Source organism: Tamandua tetradactyla, chromosome 13 (assembly GCF_023851605.1).
Source record: "Tamandua tetradactyla isolate mTamTet1 chromosome 13, mTamTet1.pri, whole genome shotgun sequence".
Taxonomy (NCBI): Eukaryota; Metazoa; Chordata; class Mammalia; order Pilosa; family Myrmecophagidae; genus Tamandua; species Tamandua tetradactyla.
In genome coordinates this window covers 82,361,550-82,384,425 of record NC_135339.1, presented here as the reverse complement: position 1 = coordinate 82,384,425, position 22,876 = coordinate 82,361,550, and the positions used below count along the sequence as shown (strand labels likewise).

General features: G+C 35.3%; 1 protein-coding gene across 5 annotated transcripts in view; it reads left to right on the top strand.

Moving 5' to 3' along the window:
• Positions 1-22,876, top strand: part of MCMBP (minichromosome maintenance complex binding protein) — a 69,988-nt gene that overhangs the window by 17,839 nt on the left and 29,273 nt on the right. For all 5 annotated transcript variants that reach the window (XM_077126204.1, XM_077126205.1, XM_077126207.1 and 2 more), the window contains 7 exons: positions 235-320; positions 904-1,044; positions 1,163-1,204; positions 4,552-4,653; positions 17,517-17,661; positions 19,958-20,109; positions 21,560-21,660. In XM_077126204.1, the coding sequence (XP_076982319.1) occupies positions 235-320; positions 904-1,044; positions 1,163-1,204; positions 4,552-4,653; positions 17,517-17,661; positions 19,958-20,109; positions 21,560-21,660 (769 nt within the window). The remainder of the gene's footprint in view (positions 1-234; positions 321-903; positions 1,045-1,162; positions 1,205-4,551; positions 4,654-17,516; positions 17,662-19,957; positions 20,110-21,559; positions 21,661-22,876) is intronic.

Sequence of the window (22,876 nt, the reverse complement as noted above, 5' to 3'; positions counted from 1 at the left end):
TACTATTCCCCATCCCTACTCCCAGAGTACCCTGCAGCACCCAGGCATTCCCTGACACCTCAGCAGATTTCATTACTAACCTTCTTTCCAGGCCTATGTCAAATTCAGCCTCTTTCAGAAGCCTTTATCATTGATAGAAAATTTTGTTTCCGTTTTAACTAGCTAAACAAATTTGTGACTCACCAATTATTATGTATTATACCTCTAGCTTTGAAAAACTTATTTCTCTTTCAGCTCAAAATGGAGTTAATCCTGATTGGGAAAAAAAAGTAATTGAGTATTTTAAGGAAAAATTGAAGGAAAATAATGCTCCTAAATGGGTAAGCTTATTGCTGTTTTGTGGGGGGAGAGGGTTGGGCAGACATAATTTCTCTCAGTAGAGTAGTAATCTACATGTTATTTGAAAATACACAAATCAATCTGTACTGCCTTCTCCTTTGATTGCATATGTGTAAAAGATGTTGGTCTAGATTATAGGTGAAGTTCAGACAATTGTATGCTTCTGTATTGGCACCGCTAGATGGCAGTAATTGACAGTTTTACTTCTAAGAAAAAAATTAGCAGTTCAGAGAGCTTCTGTTTCCTTTATTTTATTATTTTCATTTTTTAAAAAACTGGCATCTGTTTGTTTTAACAGAAGAGTTCACAAAGAAAATGTCTTTCTGTGACTTGAAAAGTGTACTGAAGAGAAAACATCCTTTTCATTATGGTCAAACATTTTACAAATTTGTCAGAACTTGGAAAGTTATTTTATCCAGTGGTTTTGTTATGCTTATCATTTGGCTCCCACGTGGAGTTTAATTTTTTTTTTAATGGCAATTTGGATCTAGATATGAAGTCTGTGTATGTATGCTAATGTTTAATGGACAAGGTATTTTATTGACTTGATTGTTTTCCTTTAAGGTACCATCATTGAATGAGGTTCCCCTTCATTATTTGAAACCTAACAGTTTTGTGAAATTTCGTTGCATGATTCAGGATATGTTTGACCCTGAGTTTTACATGGGAGTTTATGAAACGGTTAATCAAAATACAAAAGCACGCGTATGTATTGTTTTTGTTTTTTCATGAAACATTCTGCTTATATGTCCTTGTGTTGTTTATGGTAGTTTTGATTTTGAAATGTTGATGTAATACTGTTATTCTTTGTTCTGAATTGTAGGTCCTTCATTTTGGAAAATATAGAGATGTAGCAGAATGTGGGGTATGTATCCTTAAGATAAATAAACATTTTTAATAAGAATTTTTTCCTGAGCAGGAAATTTTTTTGTTTGGAATTTTTGAACTACAGCAATTGATTAAAATAAATTTATTTTTTTCCAAAATAATGTATTAAAGAGACTTTTCTAGGCTCCAAATAGCCATTGTTCAGATGTCTTTTGAACAAAAAGGAGATCTAATCTTTGCTGACAAGGTTAATACTCTTGCATCTCAATTCTGAGGAAACAGTGATAGTAGTGAACTTAGACATCTGCATGTTCATACCTGAGATATCAAATCTAACTCACCGATTTTGTCCACAGTGATTTTCAAAAGCCAGGTACTCTTCCATTACTCATTTCTATACTGATCTTTTCTTTTCTTATGCTTCTTTTCTCATCACTTCTTTTTTTTCCCCTTTATTAGAGAAGTTATGGATTTACAGAGCAATCATGCATAAAAACAGGATTCCCATATGCCACCCTATTATTTACACCTTGCATTGGTGTGGAACATATATTACAATTTATGGTAGCATATTTTAATAATTGTACTATTAACTAAAGTCTGTGGTTTAACTTAGGGTTCACTGTGTATATAGGTCCATGGATTTTTTTATTTTTTTTTTTTAATTTTTACTGTTACCATATATACAATCTAACATTTGCTGTTTTAATCACATTTAGATATATATTTCAGTGTTGTTAATTACCTTCACAATAACCAACTATTACCTAAACATTTCCATCATTTCAAACAGGAAACCTGTACATTTTAACCCTTAACTTCCCATTTTTTATCTCTATCCTGTCCCCTGGTAATCAGTAATCTAGTTTCTAAATATGAATTTGCTTATTCTACTTGCTTAAAACTAGGGGATTATACAATCTTTATCCTTTTGTGTCTGGCTTATTTCACTAACTGTGATGTCTTCAGGGTTTATCCATGTTGTCACATATATCAGGACTTCATTCCTTTTTATGGTATAATAATATTCCATTATATGTATATAGCACATTTTGTTTATCCGTTCATCAGTTGATGGACACTTGGGTTGCCTCCATTTTTTGGCAATTGTGAGTAATGCTGCTGTGAACATTAGTTTGCAATTATCTGTTTGAGTCTCTGTTTTCCATTCTTTTGGGTTTATACCTAGTAGTGGGATTGCCGGGTCATATGGTAGTTCTATACTTAACTTTCTGAGACCCCCAAACTGTCTTCTACAGCAAAGGTACCATTTTACATTGCCACCAGCAATGAATGAGTGTTCCTGTTTCTCCGCATCATCTCCAACACTTGTAATTTTCCATTTTTTTTTCATAGAAGCCTTTCTAATAGGTGCGAAATGGTATCCTCATTCTGGTTTTGATTTCTTTTTTTTTTTTTTTTTTACATGGGCAGGCACCGGGAATCAAACCCGGGTCCTCTGGCATGGCAGGCAAGCATTCTTGCCTGCTGAGCCACTGTGGCCCGCCCTAGTTTTGATTTCTAAGCAAGGAATTTATTACTTTCCTTTGGTCAATGTTAATTTATCTATCTTGTGTGTAAATAAGTTCTAATAAATCTCATGAAGTGTTTTCTTTGTCTATTATTTAAGAGCTTTTCTGATGTGATTTTTTTTTTATCTTCAGTAGATCTAGAAGGTGAAGTATTATAAATATCAAAATTAATTATCTTCCTTTCCCAGTCTGTTTGCATGGCCTAAAAAATTACAAGTTGTGCTAAAATCTTTTCAAATGAAAGTGGAAGATTAAGTTAGGGCTTGAGCACTTGCTTAATTAAATTTTATTAAATTCTGCCCTCTTTTCCCAGGAAAAAAATACATAATTATAGTAAGCTTAAACTTTTTCTTTGGTAATAGAAATTCTTACATATCAATAAGAAAAGGAAGAAGGTAGCACGTTGGATATATATATATATATATAACTGTGAAAGGAAAGTCATGGTAAAAACTTACCAAAAAAAACACTTATAGAGGAATCACAGTATATCTACATTTTTTTCTTCTGCATTGCTTTTCAGAAAACAAACATCATGCAGAATTAAATTTAATTTCAAACTAATACCTGTTAGACATGTTGTAACTAGGGGAAGTTAAAATTTATTTCTAGTTTACTAACACAAAAGATTATCAGCATATCAAAAGAAATATGTACAAAAAGAGTCTCTTAAGTTTTGGTCCCTGTGTGTTTTTTAGTGCATCTATTGAAACACTGACTAATTATCAGTTGTTGAAACGAAAAAAAAAGTCACAGGTGTGGCTTGACCAGCTTAGGCAGGCCTCAGAAACGTGGAACCTTGGTGGAGCCTTTCCTGTTTTGTACCTAGTTCTCTGCTTTACAGATCCAGAATCTTAGTTTTATTAGATTGTTTCAGGCTTTTTATATTCTGGGATTTTGACTCCTGTTTACCCACATCTCAAGAGATTGATTTGTAATGCCTAATACCCATCTGTTAAATTGTTCCCAACTGAATAAAGTATTATAGTTTAGAGGGCAGATCGGGACAGAAAAATAGCCCTAATTTGAACGGTTGACTCAATGACTATGTTAAACAAAAATGTAACATTCTGCCGTTTTTATAGACTCACATGAAAGACGGTTTATTCTTATGTATGATGATCTTCAAGTCATCATTAGGAAAGGTCCTTAAGACCTTTCCCCCCCTGAATTGACTCTATGCCAAGTCTAATGGATTAGTGTTACAAAAGGCTTACTGCATTCCTTAAGGAGGCTTAACTCACACTGTGGTAATATATCAATACACAGTTTTTTCTAGGATACAATAATACAGTGTCACTGTAGCTCAGTATTCTTGGCGTCTGGAAACAGGCTAATAAAATAGATAAGACTATCCATCTGTGGCACTACCTAAGGCTCTGTATGCTGCTAACAAATTTTAAGTAAAAGCCCCACTCAGGAAAAAGGGCGTTGGACCTGGAAAGAAACAAACAATCCCAGCTTGTACATGTTATCTCAGGCTTGAACTTGATGTCTTTTGGTTCCTTTGAACCTTTTAGGATTTTCTAAATATATTTGAAATATAGGATATGCTTTTTCTAGGAAGTAGTATCTGACCTTTAAAACCCATGATGAAGCTATGTACTTACGAGTATTTCATTAAATTCCTATTTTATAGGCTCATTCTGATTTTTTTCTATGGGGGAGATATAGAAATTCCATGTTAGTTTCCTTTTAAAAAATTAGTTTGAAATTAGTGTTTGTGAATTTAGTTGCCTCTTAATGTGAAATATTTGTAGTTTAATAAATAACATGAAAATGTTGCTGCTAATCTTTTTTTAAGTTGTGTTTTTACTAATAAATTCTTACATACTTTTTGTGTACATCACAGCCTCAACAAGAAGTTGATTTAAACTCTCCACGAACTACCACTTTGGAAAGACAGACTTTCTATTGTGTACCAGTGCCTGGAGAATCTACATGGGTAAAAGAAATATCCTTTATCTGAACTTTATGTGTTGAATGGTTCCTGATTATTTATTTTTTTAATAGTAAAGACCATGATTGCAATTTCAAGTTTCTAAGAATTTAAATGGTAAAAAAATTTTTTCTTCATTTACAGTGCTTGACTTCATTTTAATAAAATGCACTTCATTTGTCCTAAGTAGGAAAACCTATAAGCAATCTAAATAAACATCACTGAGAAATGGCTAAATTGTTGTACAGTACTGTAGCGAAATACTGTTATAAGATTGAGATAGATTTATGGGTACTGAAAAAGAGCATCAAGATAAGTTTAAAACTCAAATTAGAATTCATTTTAATGCTCTTAAAGGAATACAGCATGTTGGTTCTTAGAGAAGTTTGTGTGACATCTGTCTCATCTTTTAACGTTTTATTTATTTTTTGCATAGTCATTTTGCGGATGTAGGTCACATATACTGCAGTGCACAGATTTTAAGGGTACAGTTCAGCAATTTGGATAACTGGATAATTATGTATGCCTATATAGTTTACACTGTTCTGATTTCTTTTACCATAGCTGAGTTTGAACTATTGAATATCATATAGATGGAATCATAGCATATATAGTCTTTTGAGTTTGACTGCTTTTGTTCAGCATAATACATTTGAGATTCGTCCTTGTCCTGGGTGTTAGTTCATTTCTTTTTATTGATTCGCGTGGTATTTGTTTATGGTTCTTCACTTGATACACTGGGTTGTTTCCACTTTTTGGCTATTCATAGTAAAGCTTCTATGAATATTCAGATATGGCTTTTTTTGGCTATTCGGAGTAAAGCTTCTATGAATATTCAGGTATGGCTTTTGTTGTCATGTGTCTTCACTTTTCATGGGTAAGTACATAGGAGTAGAATTGCTGGATCATGTGGAAAAATGTATATTTAACTTTGTCAGAAATATAGTCCCACATTGCTCCACATCTTTGCCAACACTTGTTACAGTGAGTCTTTTTAATTATAGCTGTTCTAGTGGGTGTGAAGCAATAACTCATTGTTTTAATTTGCATTTTCTCAGTGACTCATATTGTTCAACACATTTTAGTGTGCTTTTTGCTCTTCATGTATCTTCTGTGAAGGATCTTTTTGTTTTTTGCTAGTTTTTATTGTTATTTGTCATTTTATTATCAGTTTGCAAGAATTCTTTATATATTCTGGATACTTGGAATTGCTTTTTTCCCCAGTGTTTGAATTGTATATTTGGTTTTGTTATAGTTTCTTTGATAAGCAGATATTTTTAATGTTGAAGAAGTCCAATTTCTTTTCTTTTATAAATAGTTCTCTTTTTGTGAGAATCTTTGCTGCCTGCCTACAAGCTGTGAAGATTCTCCCATGTTTTCTTTTAGCTTTTACACTTAAGTCTGTGTCTGTCTTGAATTAATTTTTGTGTATAGCATGAGGTGGGGAGGTGGATGAGGTTCATTGCTTTCCGTTTGGACATACAGTTGTTTCACTACCAAAAATACAAATAATTTTTTTTCTCCAGTCCTCAAGGGACTTTGCAAATACTTTTTTTATTATCTGCCCAACATACTCTGGAATGTATCAGGGTATTACATTAAGCTATACAGAATTACAAGATCTCATTCCCTATTCTAGGCTCCATTTGTTACAGGTTGTTTTAATGAACTGGCTAGACAAGTTCGGTTATATGCCACAGAAAATTTAAATTTTTGAAGAAAAAAAACATGTCTTCCTTCATTCTCAAACAGAAGGTGAAGTTTTAGAATGCAGATAGTATCATCCTTTACCCTGTACTCTGATTTACCTTATTTCTAACCATATCCACTTTGTTGGATCCCTAATTGAAGTTTAATCTCTGTTTCAGCTTCTTTAACAGTTTTTGTATGAATTAGTACTGACTTTCAGAGCTGTAGAAATCAAACTCTTAAGTTGTCACACAGGTCAGATACACAGGTTTCCAGGAAAAACCAGTTATACACATTGAGCACAGCATTTCAGAATTTAGAGATAGCACTTAAAACTCAGGAATAAATGTGACTGTCTAGAGTTTACAATAGACCCTGATTTTCTTATAAGTATTTTCTAAATGAGACCATACAATATTTGTTCTTTTGTTTCTGGCTTATTTTGTTCAACATAATGTCCTCAGAGTTCATTCACCTTGTTGCATGCCTTATGACATCATTCCTTTCTGTAGCCTCACAATATTCCATTGTATATATGCACGACAGTTCACCCATTCAGTCCTCAGCTGATATACCCTTCAGACACCTCCATCCATTGGCTGTCATGAATAATGCCACCATAAACATCAGTGTGCAAATGTCTATTCAAGTCCCTGTTTTCATTTCTTCCAAGTGTATTCCTAGTAATGGAATCACCATATTTTACATAGGCTTTTCTTTCCCTACTGAAATGCTTTACACATTTTCAAAAATCAGTTTTCTGTATAAATGTGGATCTGTACTCTGTTCTTTCACTGATGCTTAGATGAATGTTTTCATAGCTGCCTTATATCAAGTTTGAGGAATTTCTTTTTTGCACCTAATTTTCTGGGATTGTTTTTTCTTGAATGAATGTTGAATTTTTATAAATTGCTTTTTCTACTTCTGTTGAAGTAATCATATAGTTTTTCTCCTTTGGTGAACTGATTGATTTTTGAATGTTAGATCAACTTTGCAATCCTGGGATAAACCCCATTTGATCAAGATTTAGTATCCTTCCTAGATATTACTGGATTTACTTTGCTTTTATATTTTGTTGAACAGTTTTTTTGTCTATATTAATGAGGGTTATTTGTCAACAGTTTATTTATGCTGGTTTTGGTTTTACTGTTCGTTTGACCTCATAAAATGAGTTATAAAGTGATCCCTCCTCTATTTTCTGAAAGAGTTTATGTAAGTTAGTATTATTTCTTCCTTAAATGTTTGGTAGAATTCATCAGTGAAGCCTCTAGGCCTGGCACTCTCTCTATGAGAATGCCCCCCCCCCCTTTCCTCCTAATATTAGAATTTAAAGCTATAAATTTCTTTCTTATCACTCCTTTAGTTGCATCCCACATTTTGATTTGTTGTGTTTTTATTATCTTTCAGTTCACAATATTTTCTAATTTATCAGTTACTGAGAAAGGAGTGTTACAGTCTCCAATTATGGTTGTAGATTTATTTCCCTTTGTAGTACTGTAAGGTTGCGCTTCACGCAATTCAAAGCTGTTATTAGGTACATAACATTTAGGACTGTTGTTTTCTTAAAGAACTGGCCCTTTTATTATTATATGTTTTTCTTTGTCTCTAGTAATATACCTTGACTTGAAATCTACTTTGTTATTATATGGTTATTTTGTATGTTAGCATTTACATGTATATCTTTGCCCTAACTTACACTGTGAATTTATCTGTATATTTAAACATGTATTTTTGTAAAAAGAATTTGTGACTATCCCTGCCATTTAATTAGATTGTTTGGTCCAGTTACATTTATTATAATTATTGATATAGTCAGGCTTTAATTCTACCATCTTGCTATTATTATTTTTTCGTCTTTTTCTTCTCTATGTTCATTTGAATTAATAAAATTCTTTTAGTATTCCATTTTATTTCCCGGCTTTTTACCTAATCTCTTTGTTTTATTTATTTAGCACTTGCTCTATGGTTATAATATGCTCTGAACTTCCAGTTTATCTTGAATTTATATGGCTTCGCGTATAATACAGGAGGCTTACAATAGTATGCTTCCACTTATCCCCTTCCAATTGTTTGTGTTGTTGTCATTTTACTTGTACCTACAGTATAGAGCCCATGATACGTTATTATTATTTTTGCTTTGGTCAGTTACTGGTACATAAATTAAGAAGTGAGAAAAATACATCTTTTATATTTGTGCACATATATCCCACTTTCAGCTCGTATGTTGTTGACTGATGTTTCCATCTAGAATCATTTCCTTTAGCTTTGTTTGTTTATTTCCTTTAAATTCATATGTGTTAGAGATGAATCCTTAGCTTTAGTTCATTTGAAAATGTCTTTATTTCATCTTCATTTTTTTTACTGTGAAATATAACATATATACAAGAAAGCAATAAATTTCCAAGTACATTTTAACAAGTAATTACAGAACAGATTTTAAAGTTCGGTATAGGTTACAGTTCCACGATTTTTTGTTTTTTCCTTCTAGTTCACTTAGGCACTGGAGACCAACAGAAATATCAATATAATGACACTGGACACCAACAGAAATATCAGTATAATGATTCAGCAGTCTTATTCATTTATTGAATCCTATTTTCTCTGTTATACCCCTTCTCTTTAAATAGCATAGACATAAAAGCAATGAATTTCAAAGTACATCACAACAATGAGTTGTAGAAAAGATTTCAGGGTTTGGTATCGGTTACAATTCCATAATTTCAGGTTTTTATTTCTAGCTAAGGTACTGGAGGCTAAAAGAAATATCAGTATAATGATTTAGCAATCATACTCATTTGTTAAACCCTACCTTCTCTGTTTAACTCCACCATCATCCTCATTTTTGAAGGCTATTTCACAGGATGTAGAGTTCTTATTTCACAGGTTTTCTCCTCTCCGGCTCTGTAATGATACTGTCCTATTGTTGTCTGGCCTCCATTGTTTTTGATGAAAAGCTAATTATCCAGTCATCATTATTCTCCTGTATGTAATGTGTCTTTTTTTTCCTTTGGGCTTCTTCCAAGATTCTCTTTGTCTCACTTTTCAGCAGTTTGACTGTGATATGCCTATGTGTAGTTTTCTTTGTGTTTATCTTGCTTGGGTTTTGTTGGGGTTTTTTGATTGGCGGGTTGATATTTTTCCAGAAATTTGGAAAATATTCAGCCATTATTTTCTCAGATATTTTTTTCTGCCACATTCTCTTAATTTTTATGGGACTCCAATTACATGATTACTAGACCATTTGCTGTTGTCCCCCAGGTCAGTGAGGTGCCATTCTCTTTCTCTCCCTTTTTTTTTAAATCTTTTTTTCTTTGCTTCAGTTTGGATAGTTACTGTTGACCTGTCTTCATGTTCACTGATTTTTTTCTTCTTTCATTCCCAATCTGGTATTAAGCTCATTCTCAGTGATGGTTTTTTAAAGTTCAGGTATTTTGTTTTTTCAGTTTTAGATTTTTCAGTTGGTTCTTTTTCATGTTTCTATTTTTCTGCTGATACTTCCTCTCTGTTCATTCATTATATTCATCTTTTCTTTTAAAATTGTGAATTTTATGATTTTTTTTTTTTTTTGGGATTTTCTCATGTATTATCTTTTTTTTTTATTAATTAAAAAAAGAATTAACAAAACAATTAGAAATCATTCCAATCTACATATACAATCAGTAATTCTTAATAACATCACATAGTTGCATATTCATCATTTCTTAGTACATTTGCATCGATTTAGAAAAAGAGATAAAAAGACAACAGAATAAGAATTAAAACAATAATAGAAAGAAAAAAAAACAAAAAAAACAAAAACAAAAAACCTATACCTCACATGCAGCTTCATTCAGTGTTTTAACATAATTGCATTACAATTGGGTAGTATTGTGCTGTCCATTTCTGAGTTTTTATATCCAGTCCCGTTGTACAGTCTGTATCCCTTCATCTCCAATTATCCCTTATCTTTTTTTTTTTTTTAATTAACGGAAAAAAGGAAATTAACCCAACATTTAGAGATCATACCATTCTACACATGCAATCATTAATTCTTAACATCATCACATAGATGCATGATCATCATTTCTTAGTACATTTGCATTGGTTTAGAAGAACTAGCAACATAACCGAAAAAGATATAGAATGCTAATATAGAGAAAAAAATAAAAGTAATAATAGTAAAATCAAAACAAAACAAAACAAAAACCTATAGCTCAGATGCAGCTTCATTCAGTGTTTTAACATGATTACTTTACAATTAGGTATTATTGTGCTGTCCATTTTTGAGTTTTTGTATCTAGTCCTGTTGCACAGTCTGTATCCCTTCAGCTCCAATTACCCATTGTCTTACCCTGTTTCTAACTCCTGCTGAACTCTGTTACCAATGACATATTTCAAGTTTATTCTCGAATGTCCGTTCACATCAGTGGGACCATACAGTATTTGTCCTTTAGTTTTTGGCTGGATTCACTCAGCATAATATTCTCTAGGTCCATCCATGTTATTACATGGTTCATAAGTTTATCTTGTCTTAAAGCTGCATAATATTCCATCGTATGTATATACCACAGTTTGTTTAGCCATTCTTCTGTTGATGGACATTTTGGCTGTTTCCATCTCTTTGCAATTGTAAATAATGCTGCTATAAACATTGGTGTGCAAATGTCCGTTTGTGTCTTTGCCCTTAAGTCCTTTGAGTAGATACCTAGCAATGGTATTGCTGGATCGTATGGCAATTCTATATTCAGCTTTTTGAGGAACCGCCAAACTGCCTTCCACAGTGGTTGCACCCTTTGACATTCCCACCAACAGTGGATAAGTGTGCCTCTTTCTCCGCATCCTCTCCAGCACTTGTCATTTTCTGTTTTGTTGATAATGGCCATTCTGGTGGGTGTGAGATGATATCTCATTGTGGTTTTGATTTGCATTTCTCTAATGGCCAGGGACATTGAGCATCTCTTCATGTGCCTCTTGGCCATCCGTATTTCCTCTTCTGATAGGTGTCTGTTCAAGTCTTTTTCCCATTTTGTAATTGGGTTGGCTGTCTTTTTGTTGTTGAGATGAACAATCTCTTTATAAATTCTGGATACTAGACCTTTATCTGATATATCATTTCCAAATATTGTCTCCCATTGTGAAGGCTGTCTTTCTACTTTCTTGATGAAGTTCTTTGATGCACAAAAGTGTTTAATTTTGAGGAGTTCCCATTTATTTATTTCCTTCTTCAGTGCTCTTGCTTTAGGTTTAAGGTCCATAAAACCGCCTCCAGTTGTAAGATCCATAAGATATCTCCCAACATTTTCCTCTAACTGTTTTATGGTCTTAGACCTAATGTTTAGATCTTTGATCCATTTTGAGTTAACTTTTGTATAGGGTGTGAGAGATGGGTCTTCTTTCATTCTTTTGCATATGGATATCCAGTTCTCTAGGCACCATTTATTGAAGAGACTGCTCTGTCCCAGGTGAGTTGGCTTGACTGCCTTATCAAAGATCAAATGTCCATAGATGAGAGGGTCTATATCTGAGCACTCTATTCGATTCCATTGGTCGATATATCTATCTTTATGCCAATACCATGCTGTTTTGACCACTGTGGCTTCATAATATGCCTTAAAGTCAGGCAGCGCGAGACCTCCAGCTTCGTTTTTTTTCCTCAAGATGTTTTTAGCAATTCGGGGCACCCTGCCCTTCCAGATAAATTTGCTTATTGGTTTTTCTATTTCTGAAAAATAAGTTGTTGGGATTTTGATTGGTATTGCATTGAATCTGTAAATCAATTTAGGTGGGATTGACATCTTAACTATATTTAGTCTTCCAATCCATGAACACGGTATGCCCTTCCATCTATTTAGGTCTTCTGTGATTTCTTTTAGCAGTTTTTTGTAGTTTTCTTTATATAGGTTTTTTGTCTCTTTAGTTAAATTTATTCCTAGGTATTTTATTCTTTTAGTTGCAATTGTAAATGGGATTCGTTTCTTGATTTCCCCCTCAGCTTGTTCATTACTAGTGTATAGAAATGCTACAGATTTTTGAATGTTGATCTTGTAACCTGCTACTTTGCTGTACTCATTTATTAGCTCTAGTAGTTTTGTTGTGGATTTTTCCGGGTTTTCGACGTATAGTATCATATCGTCTGCAAACAGTGATAGTTTTACTTCTTCCTTTCCAATTTTGATGCCTTGTATTTCTTTTTCTTGTCTAATTGCTCTGGCTAGAACCTCCAACACAATGTTGAATAATAGTGGTGATAGTGGACATCCTTGTCTTGTTCCTGATCTTAGGGGAAAAGTTTTCAATTTTTCCCCATTGAGGATGATATTAGCTGTGGGTTTTTCATATATTCCCTCTATCATTTTAAGGAAGTTCCCTTGTATTCCTATCTTTTGAAGTGTTTTCAACAGGAAAGGATGTTGAATCTTGTCGAATGCCTTCTCTGCATCAATTGAGATGATCATGTGATTTTTCTGCCTTGATTTGTTGATATGGTGTATTACATTAATTGATTTTCTTATGTTGAACCATCCTTGCATACCTGGGATGAATCCTACTTGGTCATGATGTATAATTCTTTTAATGTGTTGTTGGATACGATTTGCTAGAATTTTATTGAGGATTTTTGCATCTGTATTCATTAGAGAGATTGGTCTGTAGTTTTCTTTTTTTGTAATATCTTTGCCTGGTTTTGGTATGAGGGTGATGTTGGCTTCATAGAATGAATTAGGTAGTTTTCCCTCCACTTCGATTTTTTTGAAGAGTTTGAAGAGAATTGGTACTAATTCTTTCTGGAACGTTTGGTAGAATTCACATGTGAAGCCATCTGGTCCTGGACTTTTCTTTTTAGGAAGCTTTTGAATGACTAATTCAATTTCTTTACTTGTGATTGGTTTGTTGAGGTCATCTATGTCTTCTTGAGTCAAAGTTGGTTGTTCATGTCTTTCCAGGAACCCGTCCATTTCCTCTAAATTGTTGTATTTATTAGCGTAAAGTTGTTCATAGTATCCTGTTATTACCTCCTTTATTTCTGTGAGGTCAGTAGTTATGTCTCCTCTTCCATTTCTGATCTTATTTATTTGCATCCTCTCTCTTCTTCTTTTTGTCAATCTTGCTAAGGGCCCATCAATCTTATTGATTTTCTCATAGAACCAACTTCTGGCCTTATTGATTTTCTCTATTGTTTTCATGTTTTCAATTTCATTTATTTGTGCTCTAATCTTTGTTATTTCTTTCCTTTTGCTTGCTTTGGGGTTAGCTTGCTGTTCTTTCTCCAGTTCTTCCAAATGGATAGTTAATTCCTGAATTTTTGCCTTTTCTTCTTTTCTGATATAGGCATTTAGGGCAATAAATTTCCCTCTTAGCACTGCCTTTGCTGCGTCCCATAAGTTTTGATATGTTGTGTTTTCATTTTCATTCGCCTCGAGGTATTTGCTAATTTCTCTTGCAATTTCTTCTTTGACCCAGTCGTTGTTTAGGAGTGTGTTGTTGAGCCTCCACGTATTTGTGAATTTTCTGGCACTCTGCCTATTATTGATTTCCAACATCATTCCTTTATGGTCCGAGAAAGTGTTGTGTAAGATTTCAATCTTTTTAAATTTGTTAAGACTTGCTTTGTGACCCAGCATATGGTCTATCTTTGAGAATGATCCATGAGCACTTGAGAAAAAGGTGTATCCTGCTGTTGTGGGATGTAATGTCCTATAAATGTCTATTAAGTCTAGTTCATTTATAGTAATATTCAGATTCTCTATTTCTTTGTTGATCCTCTGTCTAGATGTTCTGTCCCTTGATGAGAGTGGTGAGTTGAAGTCTCCAACTATTATGGTATATGAGTCTATTTCCCTTTTCAGTGTTTGCAGTATATTCCTCACGTATTTTGGGGCATTCTGATTCGGTGCGTAAATATTTATGATTGTTATGTCTTCTTGTTTAATTGTTCCTTTTATTAGTATATAGTGTCCTTCTTTGTCTCTTTTAACTGTTTTACATTTGAAGTCTAATTTGTTGGATATTAGTATAGCCACTCCTGCTCTTTTCTGGTTGTTATTTGCATGAAATATCTTTTCCCAACCTTTCACTTTCAACCTATGTTTATCTTTGGGTCTAAGATGTGTTTCCTGTAGACAGCATATCGAAGGATCCTGTTTTTTAATCCATTCTGCCAATCTATGTCTTTTGATTGGGGAATTCAGTCCATTGACATTTAGTGTTATTACTGTTTGGATAATATTTTCCTCTAACATTTTGCCTTTTGTATTATATATATCATATCTGATTTTCCTTCTTTCTACACTCTTTTCCATATCTCTCTCTTCTGTCTTTTTGTATCTGACTCTAGTGCTCCCTTTAGTATTTCTTGCAGAGCTGGTCTCTTGGTCACAAATTCTTTCAGTGACTTTTTGTCTGAGAATGTTTTAATTTCTCCCTCATTTTTGAAGGATAATTTTGCTGGATATAGGAGTCTTGGTTGGCACTTTTTCTCTTTTAGTATTTTAAATATATCATCCCACTGTCTTCTAGCTTCCATGGTTTCTGCTGAGAAATCTACACAAAGTCTTATTGGGTTTCCCTTGTATGTAATGGATTGTTTTTCTCTTGCTGCTTTCAAGATCTTCTCTTTCTCTTTGACCTCTGACATTCTAACTAGTAAGTGTCTTGGAGAACACCTATTTGTGTCTAATCTCTTTGGGGTGCGCTGCACTTCTTGGATCTGTAATTTTAGGTCTTTCATAAGAGTTGGGAAATTTTCAGTGATAATTTCTTCCATTAGTTTTTCTCCTCCTTTTCCCTTCTCTTCTCCTTCTGGGACACCCACAACACGTATATTTGTGCGGTTCATATTGTCCTTGAGTTCCCTGATACCCTGTTCAAATTTTTCCATTCTTTTCCCTATAGTTTCTGTTTCTTTTTGGAATTCAGATGTTCCATCCTCCAAATCACTAATTCTATCTTCTGTCTCTTTAAATCTATCATTGTAGCTATCCATTATTTTTTCTATGTTTGCTACTTTATCCTTCACTTCCATAAGTTCTGCGATTTGTTTTTTCAGTTTTTCTATTTCTTCTTTATGTTCAGCCCATGTCCTCTTCATGTCCTCCCTCAATTTATCGATTTCATTTTTGAAGAGGTTTTCCATTTCTGTTCGTATATTCAGCATTAGTTGTCTCAGCTCTTGTGTCTCATTTGAGCTATTGGTTTGTTCCTTTGACTGAGCCATATTCTCAATCTTCTGAGCATGGACAGTTATCTTCTGCTGCTGGCGTCTGGGCATTTATTCAGATTTCTCTTGGTGTTGGACCCAGCAAGGTTGAAAGATTTTTCTGTGAAATCTCTGGGTTCTGTTTTTCTTATCCTGCCCAGTAGGTGGCGCTTGTGGCACACGTTTGTCTGTGGGTCCCACCAGTAAAAGGTGCTGTGGGACCTTAAACTTTGGAAAACTCTCGCTGTCCTGGGGGTTCGCTAGCCGAAGCGGCTTGAGCCGGCCCAGGGGTCCGAACGCAGGGAGGGTGTCCGAACGCAGGGAGGGTTGCTGGTCGCCGCAGCCAGGGAAAGAGCCCGTCCGAATTTCCTAGTCGGCCCTGGGCAACAAGCGTGGCGGGAGGGCGCCAGCGGCAGCGGCCCGCCCGAGAGAGTGCACGTTCCCTGGGAGTCACGGGGTCACCGTTCTCCGCGGCCTGGGGGTTTCCGATCCAATTCTCTCAGTTGGTCCGGGGGCTGCGCGTGGTGTGGGCGCCGGTCGCCTTGGTTTCAGGGGACCACCTCTCCAGTTCTCCCAGCCGGCCCGGAAAGGGGGAAGGGAGTAACTCCGGCCGCTTGCCACCCCGCCCGGTAAGGCCCGCGCGCCTTGGCGATCTCACCCGAGCTGCTTCTCTCAGCCAGCCAGCCGTTCCAGGATGGGGTACGCTGTCTTTTTTATCTCTGTTGTGGCTTTGGGCGCTTTCTGTATCGTTTCTACTCCCCTAGTAGGTGTCCTGGAGAAGAAACTAAGATCCGCGCGTCTTACTAAGCCGCCATCTTCCAGGAAGTCCTATGATTTTGTTTTAACGTCCTTGACTAGTTCTGAAATCCAGGCCATCTTTGGGTTGTTTTTTTTTTTTCTATTGACTGTTTTTAATCCTTACCGTACGCTGGCCACATTTTCCTGCTTCTTCACATATCTAATAATACTTACAGGTGCCAGACAAGCAGGTAGATAGATTGGAAATAATTTAGATTTTTGTCTTATCAAGAATGTCAGATTTTGTTCTGGAAGGCAGATAATTTGCTGGCAGTTTGCTTTGATATTGTTAAAACTTTGGGTTTTGTTAGAGTAGCCTTTACTGTGTAGGATGTGGTTCTGACTTATGACATGTACCATTTCTGGGTCTGACCTAAATGCCTGGGATGTTCAACAAAGTTCAATTCTATTGCTCAACAACCTTAAAAGTCTCCCCTGGGCCACGGTGGCTCAGCAGGCAAGAATGCTCGCCTGCCATGTCAGAGGACCCGGGTTCGATTTCCGGTGCCTGCCCATGTAAAAAAAAAAAAAGCCTCCCCTTAAATTTTCAGTCTCCTAATAGTTGTTCTTCTCTAGACCTCAAGGAATCTTGGCTTGTGGATCCAAAGCTTTATGTTTAGCCAAAGACCCAAGTGGAACCTGCACAGATTTCTGGGTCTCTTTATCCACAGCTCCATCCTCTTCAGAATCATTCTACAGATTCCAGTTACTTCAGTCACCCTGAAATGTGTACTCTGTTTTCTCCACCCAGCAAGAGCATCTGGAAAATACTCCTAAGAGAGAGCTAGAGAAAATAGAGTTCAGCTGGTATTCTTCTCCTCATTTAAGGATCATAACCTTATGTTCCCCGTGGTCCGATGCCTGGAAATAGTTGGTTTATGTGTTCTGTACAGTTTCCTAGTTCTTTATAAGGGGGTGGTAGAGAGGCATACGGTTGATACCAAGTACCTTCATGACCAAAACCAGATGTCCAGTCTCTCTTTTTTTTTTTATTTTTTTTTTTACATGGGGCAGGCACCGGGAATCAAACCCAGGTGTCTAGCACAGCAGGCAAGAACTCTGCCTGTTGAGCCACCATGGCCCGCCTTCCACTCTCCTTTTAGAAATATATTTTCATTTTCTCCAATTACCAAACTGGTAGTCTTTTATTATTCACGTAATTAACATAATTTAGGACATGCCGCTGTTCATGTCGTCTTTTCTTAACCTTTCATTTCACGCCTATGTTAACGCAAACCAAGTTCGAGTCAGTCCCTCGACATCCTATACTCCCAGTCGTCACAAGAGGAGTTATGAAGATGATGAAGATACGGACCTACAGCCCAACAAGCAAAAAGACCAACATACAGGCGCCAGACAAGCAGGTAGCATGTGCCAGCAGGCATCCTCCAAATTCTTTTCTCTTATAGGAGAGTTTGGTTTTTTGTTTTTTGGGGGGTTTTTTTGCAATTCATTATTTTAGAACATAACTCTAGATTTAGGAGCTAGTAGTGATGTGGCAACCTTGCCTTCAAATTTATAGACAGTTCTGAGTGTTTAGACCGCTGTTTGCTCAGACTTTACTTCAGAACTAAACAGTCAGTTGTTACTTGTGAGAAGTGCTGCTCTGCCCTAAGTCTTTATATTCTCAAGTTGTGAGCTGGAAAAGATCTTTTAAGCATAGTACTCTATCCTTAAAATGACTTTATTTTTATCTGAAAACATCTTTTTTTCATTTTCTTTTTAAAATAGTGGTACTTTTATTCAGTTAAAAAAGACTAAAAATATCATGGAATTTTGGCATACAAGGTAGGTGATTTATCCCTGAACTTTAAAGCAGAAAGCCCTTAGAATAGTCACAGTTCTGTTCTATTGTAGTGGTTTATTTCCTAAACCATGCTTAAATACAAAATTCTGATTAAAACTAGGAGACCAAAGGTTGAAATTTTTTAAGAGCATGAGAAATTTTTAGAATCAGCATGTATCATTATTGATTTTACCATTCACAGCTTTTATGAGCAGTGACTTTCTTTATTATGATAGGTAGATGTCTTTGTCTTTCTCCTTTTTATGCCAGCTGCTTCTCATTAGCACTTTTAATCAGAGGGCAAGTTAAAGGGAGAGAACGTAAAACATAATGTAGATAATTGGTATCTTTAGGATTGATTAGAAAGGACAGATTTAACAAGTCAGTGGTATACAGAGATTTACCAATGAATGTTATGTAGCCACATATTCTTCTATTTTTCTAAGCCCACATTACTTCGTTTCTTAGTCCTAAGACATATTTTAATGTTTTTAAAATTGGAATGTTTTCAATAAATATATATGAATATGGTAGCCTACCTCCTACCTCCAAATATTTATTAAAATTAATGGTGTATCTTAACAGAAAGTGACATTTTAGAGTCCAGGAAATATGGTAATTCTTTTTCTTATCACTTAGGCAATTGATGCTCCTTTATATATTTGCCCCTTATATTTCAACACTGTGCTGTAGGGCTTTTTATACATTTGAGGACATCCTTTATGTAAGGTTTAACTTGTTGTTTCTAGATAACCTTTGTGTGTGTGTGTGTGTGTGTGTGTGTGTGTGTATATACTTTTAATTTTTGAGATAAATATAGTTTAACATGCCTTTGTAAGAAATAATACAGAGAGAACCTTTATTCTTTTCATCCAATTTCCCTTTGTGGCAGATCTCACCTAATGATAGTAGTTTATCTTAACCAGGAGATTGACATCGATATGGCCCACCAACCTTGTCATTGCCACCATTTTTACATGCACTCGTGTGTGTGTGTGCATGTATGTGTGTTTTTAGTTCTGTTCAGTTTTATCACATTTGTGGAGTCATGTGAACACCATAGTCAAATACAGAACAGGTCCTCACTGCCAGGATCCCCTGTGGGGCCCTTTTTGCCTTCTTCCCCCCCAGTTCCTAACCCTTTGGCAACTACTGATCTATTTTCCATATCAATAATTTCATCATTTCAAGAATGTTATGTAAATGGAATCCTACAGTATGTAGCCTTGTAAGATTGGCTTTTTTTTACTCAGCATAATTCCCTTGAAATCCATCCAAATTATTGCATGTATCAATAGTTTGTTCCTTTTTATTGCTGAGTAGTGTTCCATTATATGACAGGCTTATTTGAATTTTGATTAGTTAACACCATAAACTTTAATTGCTTCAGGGGTAGGGACTATCTCTTAATTTGTGTATCACCAACAGTAATCTGATTCTTGGTACATGGGTGCGTATAAATATTTGGGAAATGAGTTTATTACTGTCTGGTTTTATTCTGCTTAATAAATAGGAAAAAATGTTCTACCAAGGTGCCTTTGCTGACAGAAGACCATAATACCCTTAAGTCAAGGATGTTAAAGTAACCATATTGAATATTAACTTTTAAAAGTCTTACACAAAATAAATGTGGGGAATTTTTTGCCATTTATTGGAGGAAAAAAATCATTTAAAATTTTTCAGATCTTCAAATTTATCTTTGCTCTAAGTCAAACAAAGGACTTTTTTAGTATGTTATTTCCTTAATAATTGTAACAACTTGAACTTTGTGAGTTCACAAGCATCATCTCTATTAAACTTGAAAGGCTCTTGAGGGATAGTCTTTTTCTCCAGGCCTTAGAATTTACTAAGTACAGTGATTTTCTTTATTTTAGGAAATGGTGGAGGTCTTCAGTGGTCTGGAGAGCCAAAACGTTTAGAGACTGAAGCTTGCACTGGACAACAACTGAACTCCCTGAACCTCTCTTATCCTTTTGATCTGAATTTTCCGCTGCCAGGAGAGAAAGGTCCTGCGTGCCTTGTAAAGGTAATAAAATCCTTCACTGCTCTGACCTTGAAGTAGATGTGTTGGGGTCTCAGAAATGAAAATGGGAAGCACTTAGCATTTTTATTAGTTTTCTGTTGTTACAGAAATAAATTATACAAATTTAGTGGCTTAAACAATATTAATTTACTGACTTACAGCTCTTGTAGGTTAGAATTCAGGTTTGAGTCTCACTGGGGTAAAAGCAAGGAGTCGACAGGACTACTTTCCTTTCTGGAGGCTGTAGGGGAGGATTTGTTTCTTTGCCTTTTCCAGCTTCATGAGACCACCTGCGTTCCTTGACTCCTGTCCGTGTTCGTTCATCTGTACAGCCCTAGTGCTGCATCTCTGACCATTTTTCCATAGTTATATCTCCCTCTGACCTGGAAAGGTTCTCCAATTTTAAGGATAGGTGTGATTATAATCCAGGAAAATCTCCCATCTCAGACTCCTTGATTTAATCACATCTGCAAATTCCCTTTTCCATCTAAAGCAATAGAGTCATAGGTTCTAGGGATTAAGCCATGGATATCTTTGGGAAGCTGTTATTCTGCCTACCCCAGCGTATTTAAAGAATCCAAGAATATTTCAGACACAGGAGTGGGTCCAAAGCTGGAACAACTTTTTGTTTCCTGTCTACTTTCTTCCTATGTCATTCATCTTCCTGTTATCTACTCCATTTTTACCATTCTTCTTTCTCTTTCAAAAACCATTTCTTACTTGTATTTAAATAAAAGAAAAGAAAAAAGCCCATTAATAATTTGTTCTCCTGTCTTATTCTTTTTTCTTTGACACTGATAGGTGAGGAAATGAAAAGTTTCAGAACTCATATTTGAGAATTTTCTCTCTTACTTGTGGTTTTAACTTAAGTGGTACTTCAGTTATATGGCATAAGGGCTGAATTTAACACTTTATCCTGCCATTCTACTGTCACATTAAATTGCACCAATAGGAGGCTTTCACCATTGCTAGAGTTCATTGTGAAAGACACTTTGAATGTTTGTTTTTTTTATTGTGAAAAACCTCATGACCATCCTAGTTTTGTGTTCTGCTACTGTTGCAGAGTTTATGAATAAGCCCAGGCTACCCTGTTTCTTTTTCCTTCTGTTGTGACTAACAGATTTTGAGATAATACATGTTTCTAGTTTTACTTGAAGTCATTCTTTGGGGAAAGTTTCTTTCTTTAAAGTAGTGTGATATATTGAGAGCAACATTTGCCTGGGAATCAGGAGTCAATGCTTTAGTTTTTAACTTTGTTGCTAACTAGCAGAATGACTTGAGGCAAGTACCCTCCCTCTCCCCGCCTCAATTTATGAAGTATAGGAATTGCTTTACATGTCTCTCAGGTTCACTTCCTGATACATATTATTATCCCTTAATCTCTGGACCGTTAACTTACTTTTGTGTGTGTCATTTAGTCCAAACAACTTGATTTCCTGTCGTTTCTTGTTAGGTATATGAAGATTGGGATTGTTTCAAAGTAAATGATGTTCTTGAGTTGTATGGCATACTGTCTGTTGATCCTGTGCTGAGTATACTGAATAATGATGAAAGGTAAGTGTATTTGCTCTTTTCTGGGTAATTTTAAATTTTGATATACTTTCAAACTTTCTGAAAAGTTATAGGAATGGTTATAAAGAACTTCCTTTTACCGTTTACCTATATTCACCAGTGGTTATTATTAATGCTCGATTTGCTTGCTCTCTATACATATACATATAACACTTAAGAGTAAGTAATTTGCAGACATCATGCCCTTTTCCCCCAAAGTATTTCCTAAGAACAAAGGCTGTCTCATATAATCAAGAGTACCGGTATCAAAATTAAGGAATTTAACATGAAATTACAATACACTGAAATCCATAGTCAATATTCAAATTTCACTCAATCATATCCTTTCTGGCAGTTTTTTTCCTGGTCCAGAATCCAATAGAGTCACTCATTGCATTAATCTAGAACAGTTCCTGAGCCATTCTTTGTATTTCATGACCTTGATACTTCTGAGAAGAGTACAGCCCTGTTATTTTGTAGAACGTCTCTCAGTTCAGGTTTGTCTGATAATTCCTCATGATTAGATTCAGTTTATGCATTTAAGTAGGAATACCACAGATGGGAATTGTCCCCAGTGTTCACCTCACTGGACACATGTAACATGTATCAGTTTGTCTCATCACTGCTGATGCTGAGTTCAATCATTTGGTCAAGGTGATGTCTACCAGATTTGTCTCCTGTAAAGTTACTCTGTTTTACTTTGTAATTCGAAGGGAGACACTTTGGGAAATGTAACTGTCCAGTTTCTTATTTACACTTTCAGCTGTTTATTTTAGCATCCATTGATGATTCTTGTTTGAATCAGTTACTATTATGGTGATTTTTAAAGTAATGTATTTATGTCAGTATGGACTGGTGAATTCTTTTTTTTTCAATGTTACTGTCATTTATTTTGAGACAAAATTTTCCCCACATTTGCCTACTGGAAGCCACTTAATCTGGCTCTGGGTCCTTTTTGCCTTGACATTATCATTTCTGAGCACTTGCTTTCTGACACATTAAGCTGTTTTCACCCTCATTTTATACTTTCCATGCTCCATCCCTGATAATCAACCACTTTTCCAAGGAGCACCAGGTTCGTTTAATGAGCAGCTTTATTTAAAAATCAAGATCTAAGTGCTAGATATGCTCATTATTTCCAGGGTATCCTCATTTTTAGATTCTTTCCAATTCAGAGCCAGCAAATATATACATTGTTTTAGTTTGTTGAAGCTGCCAA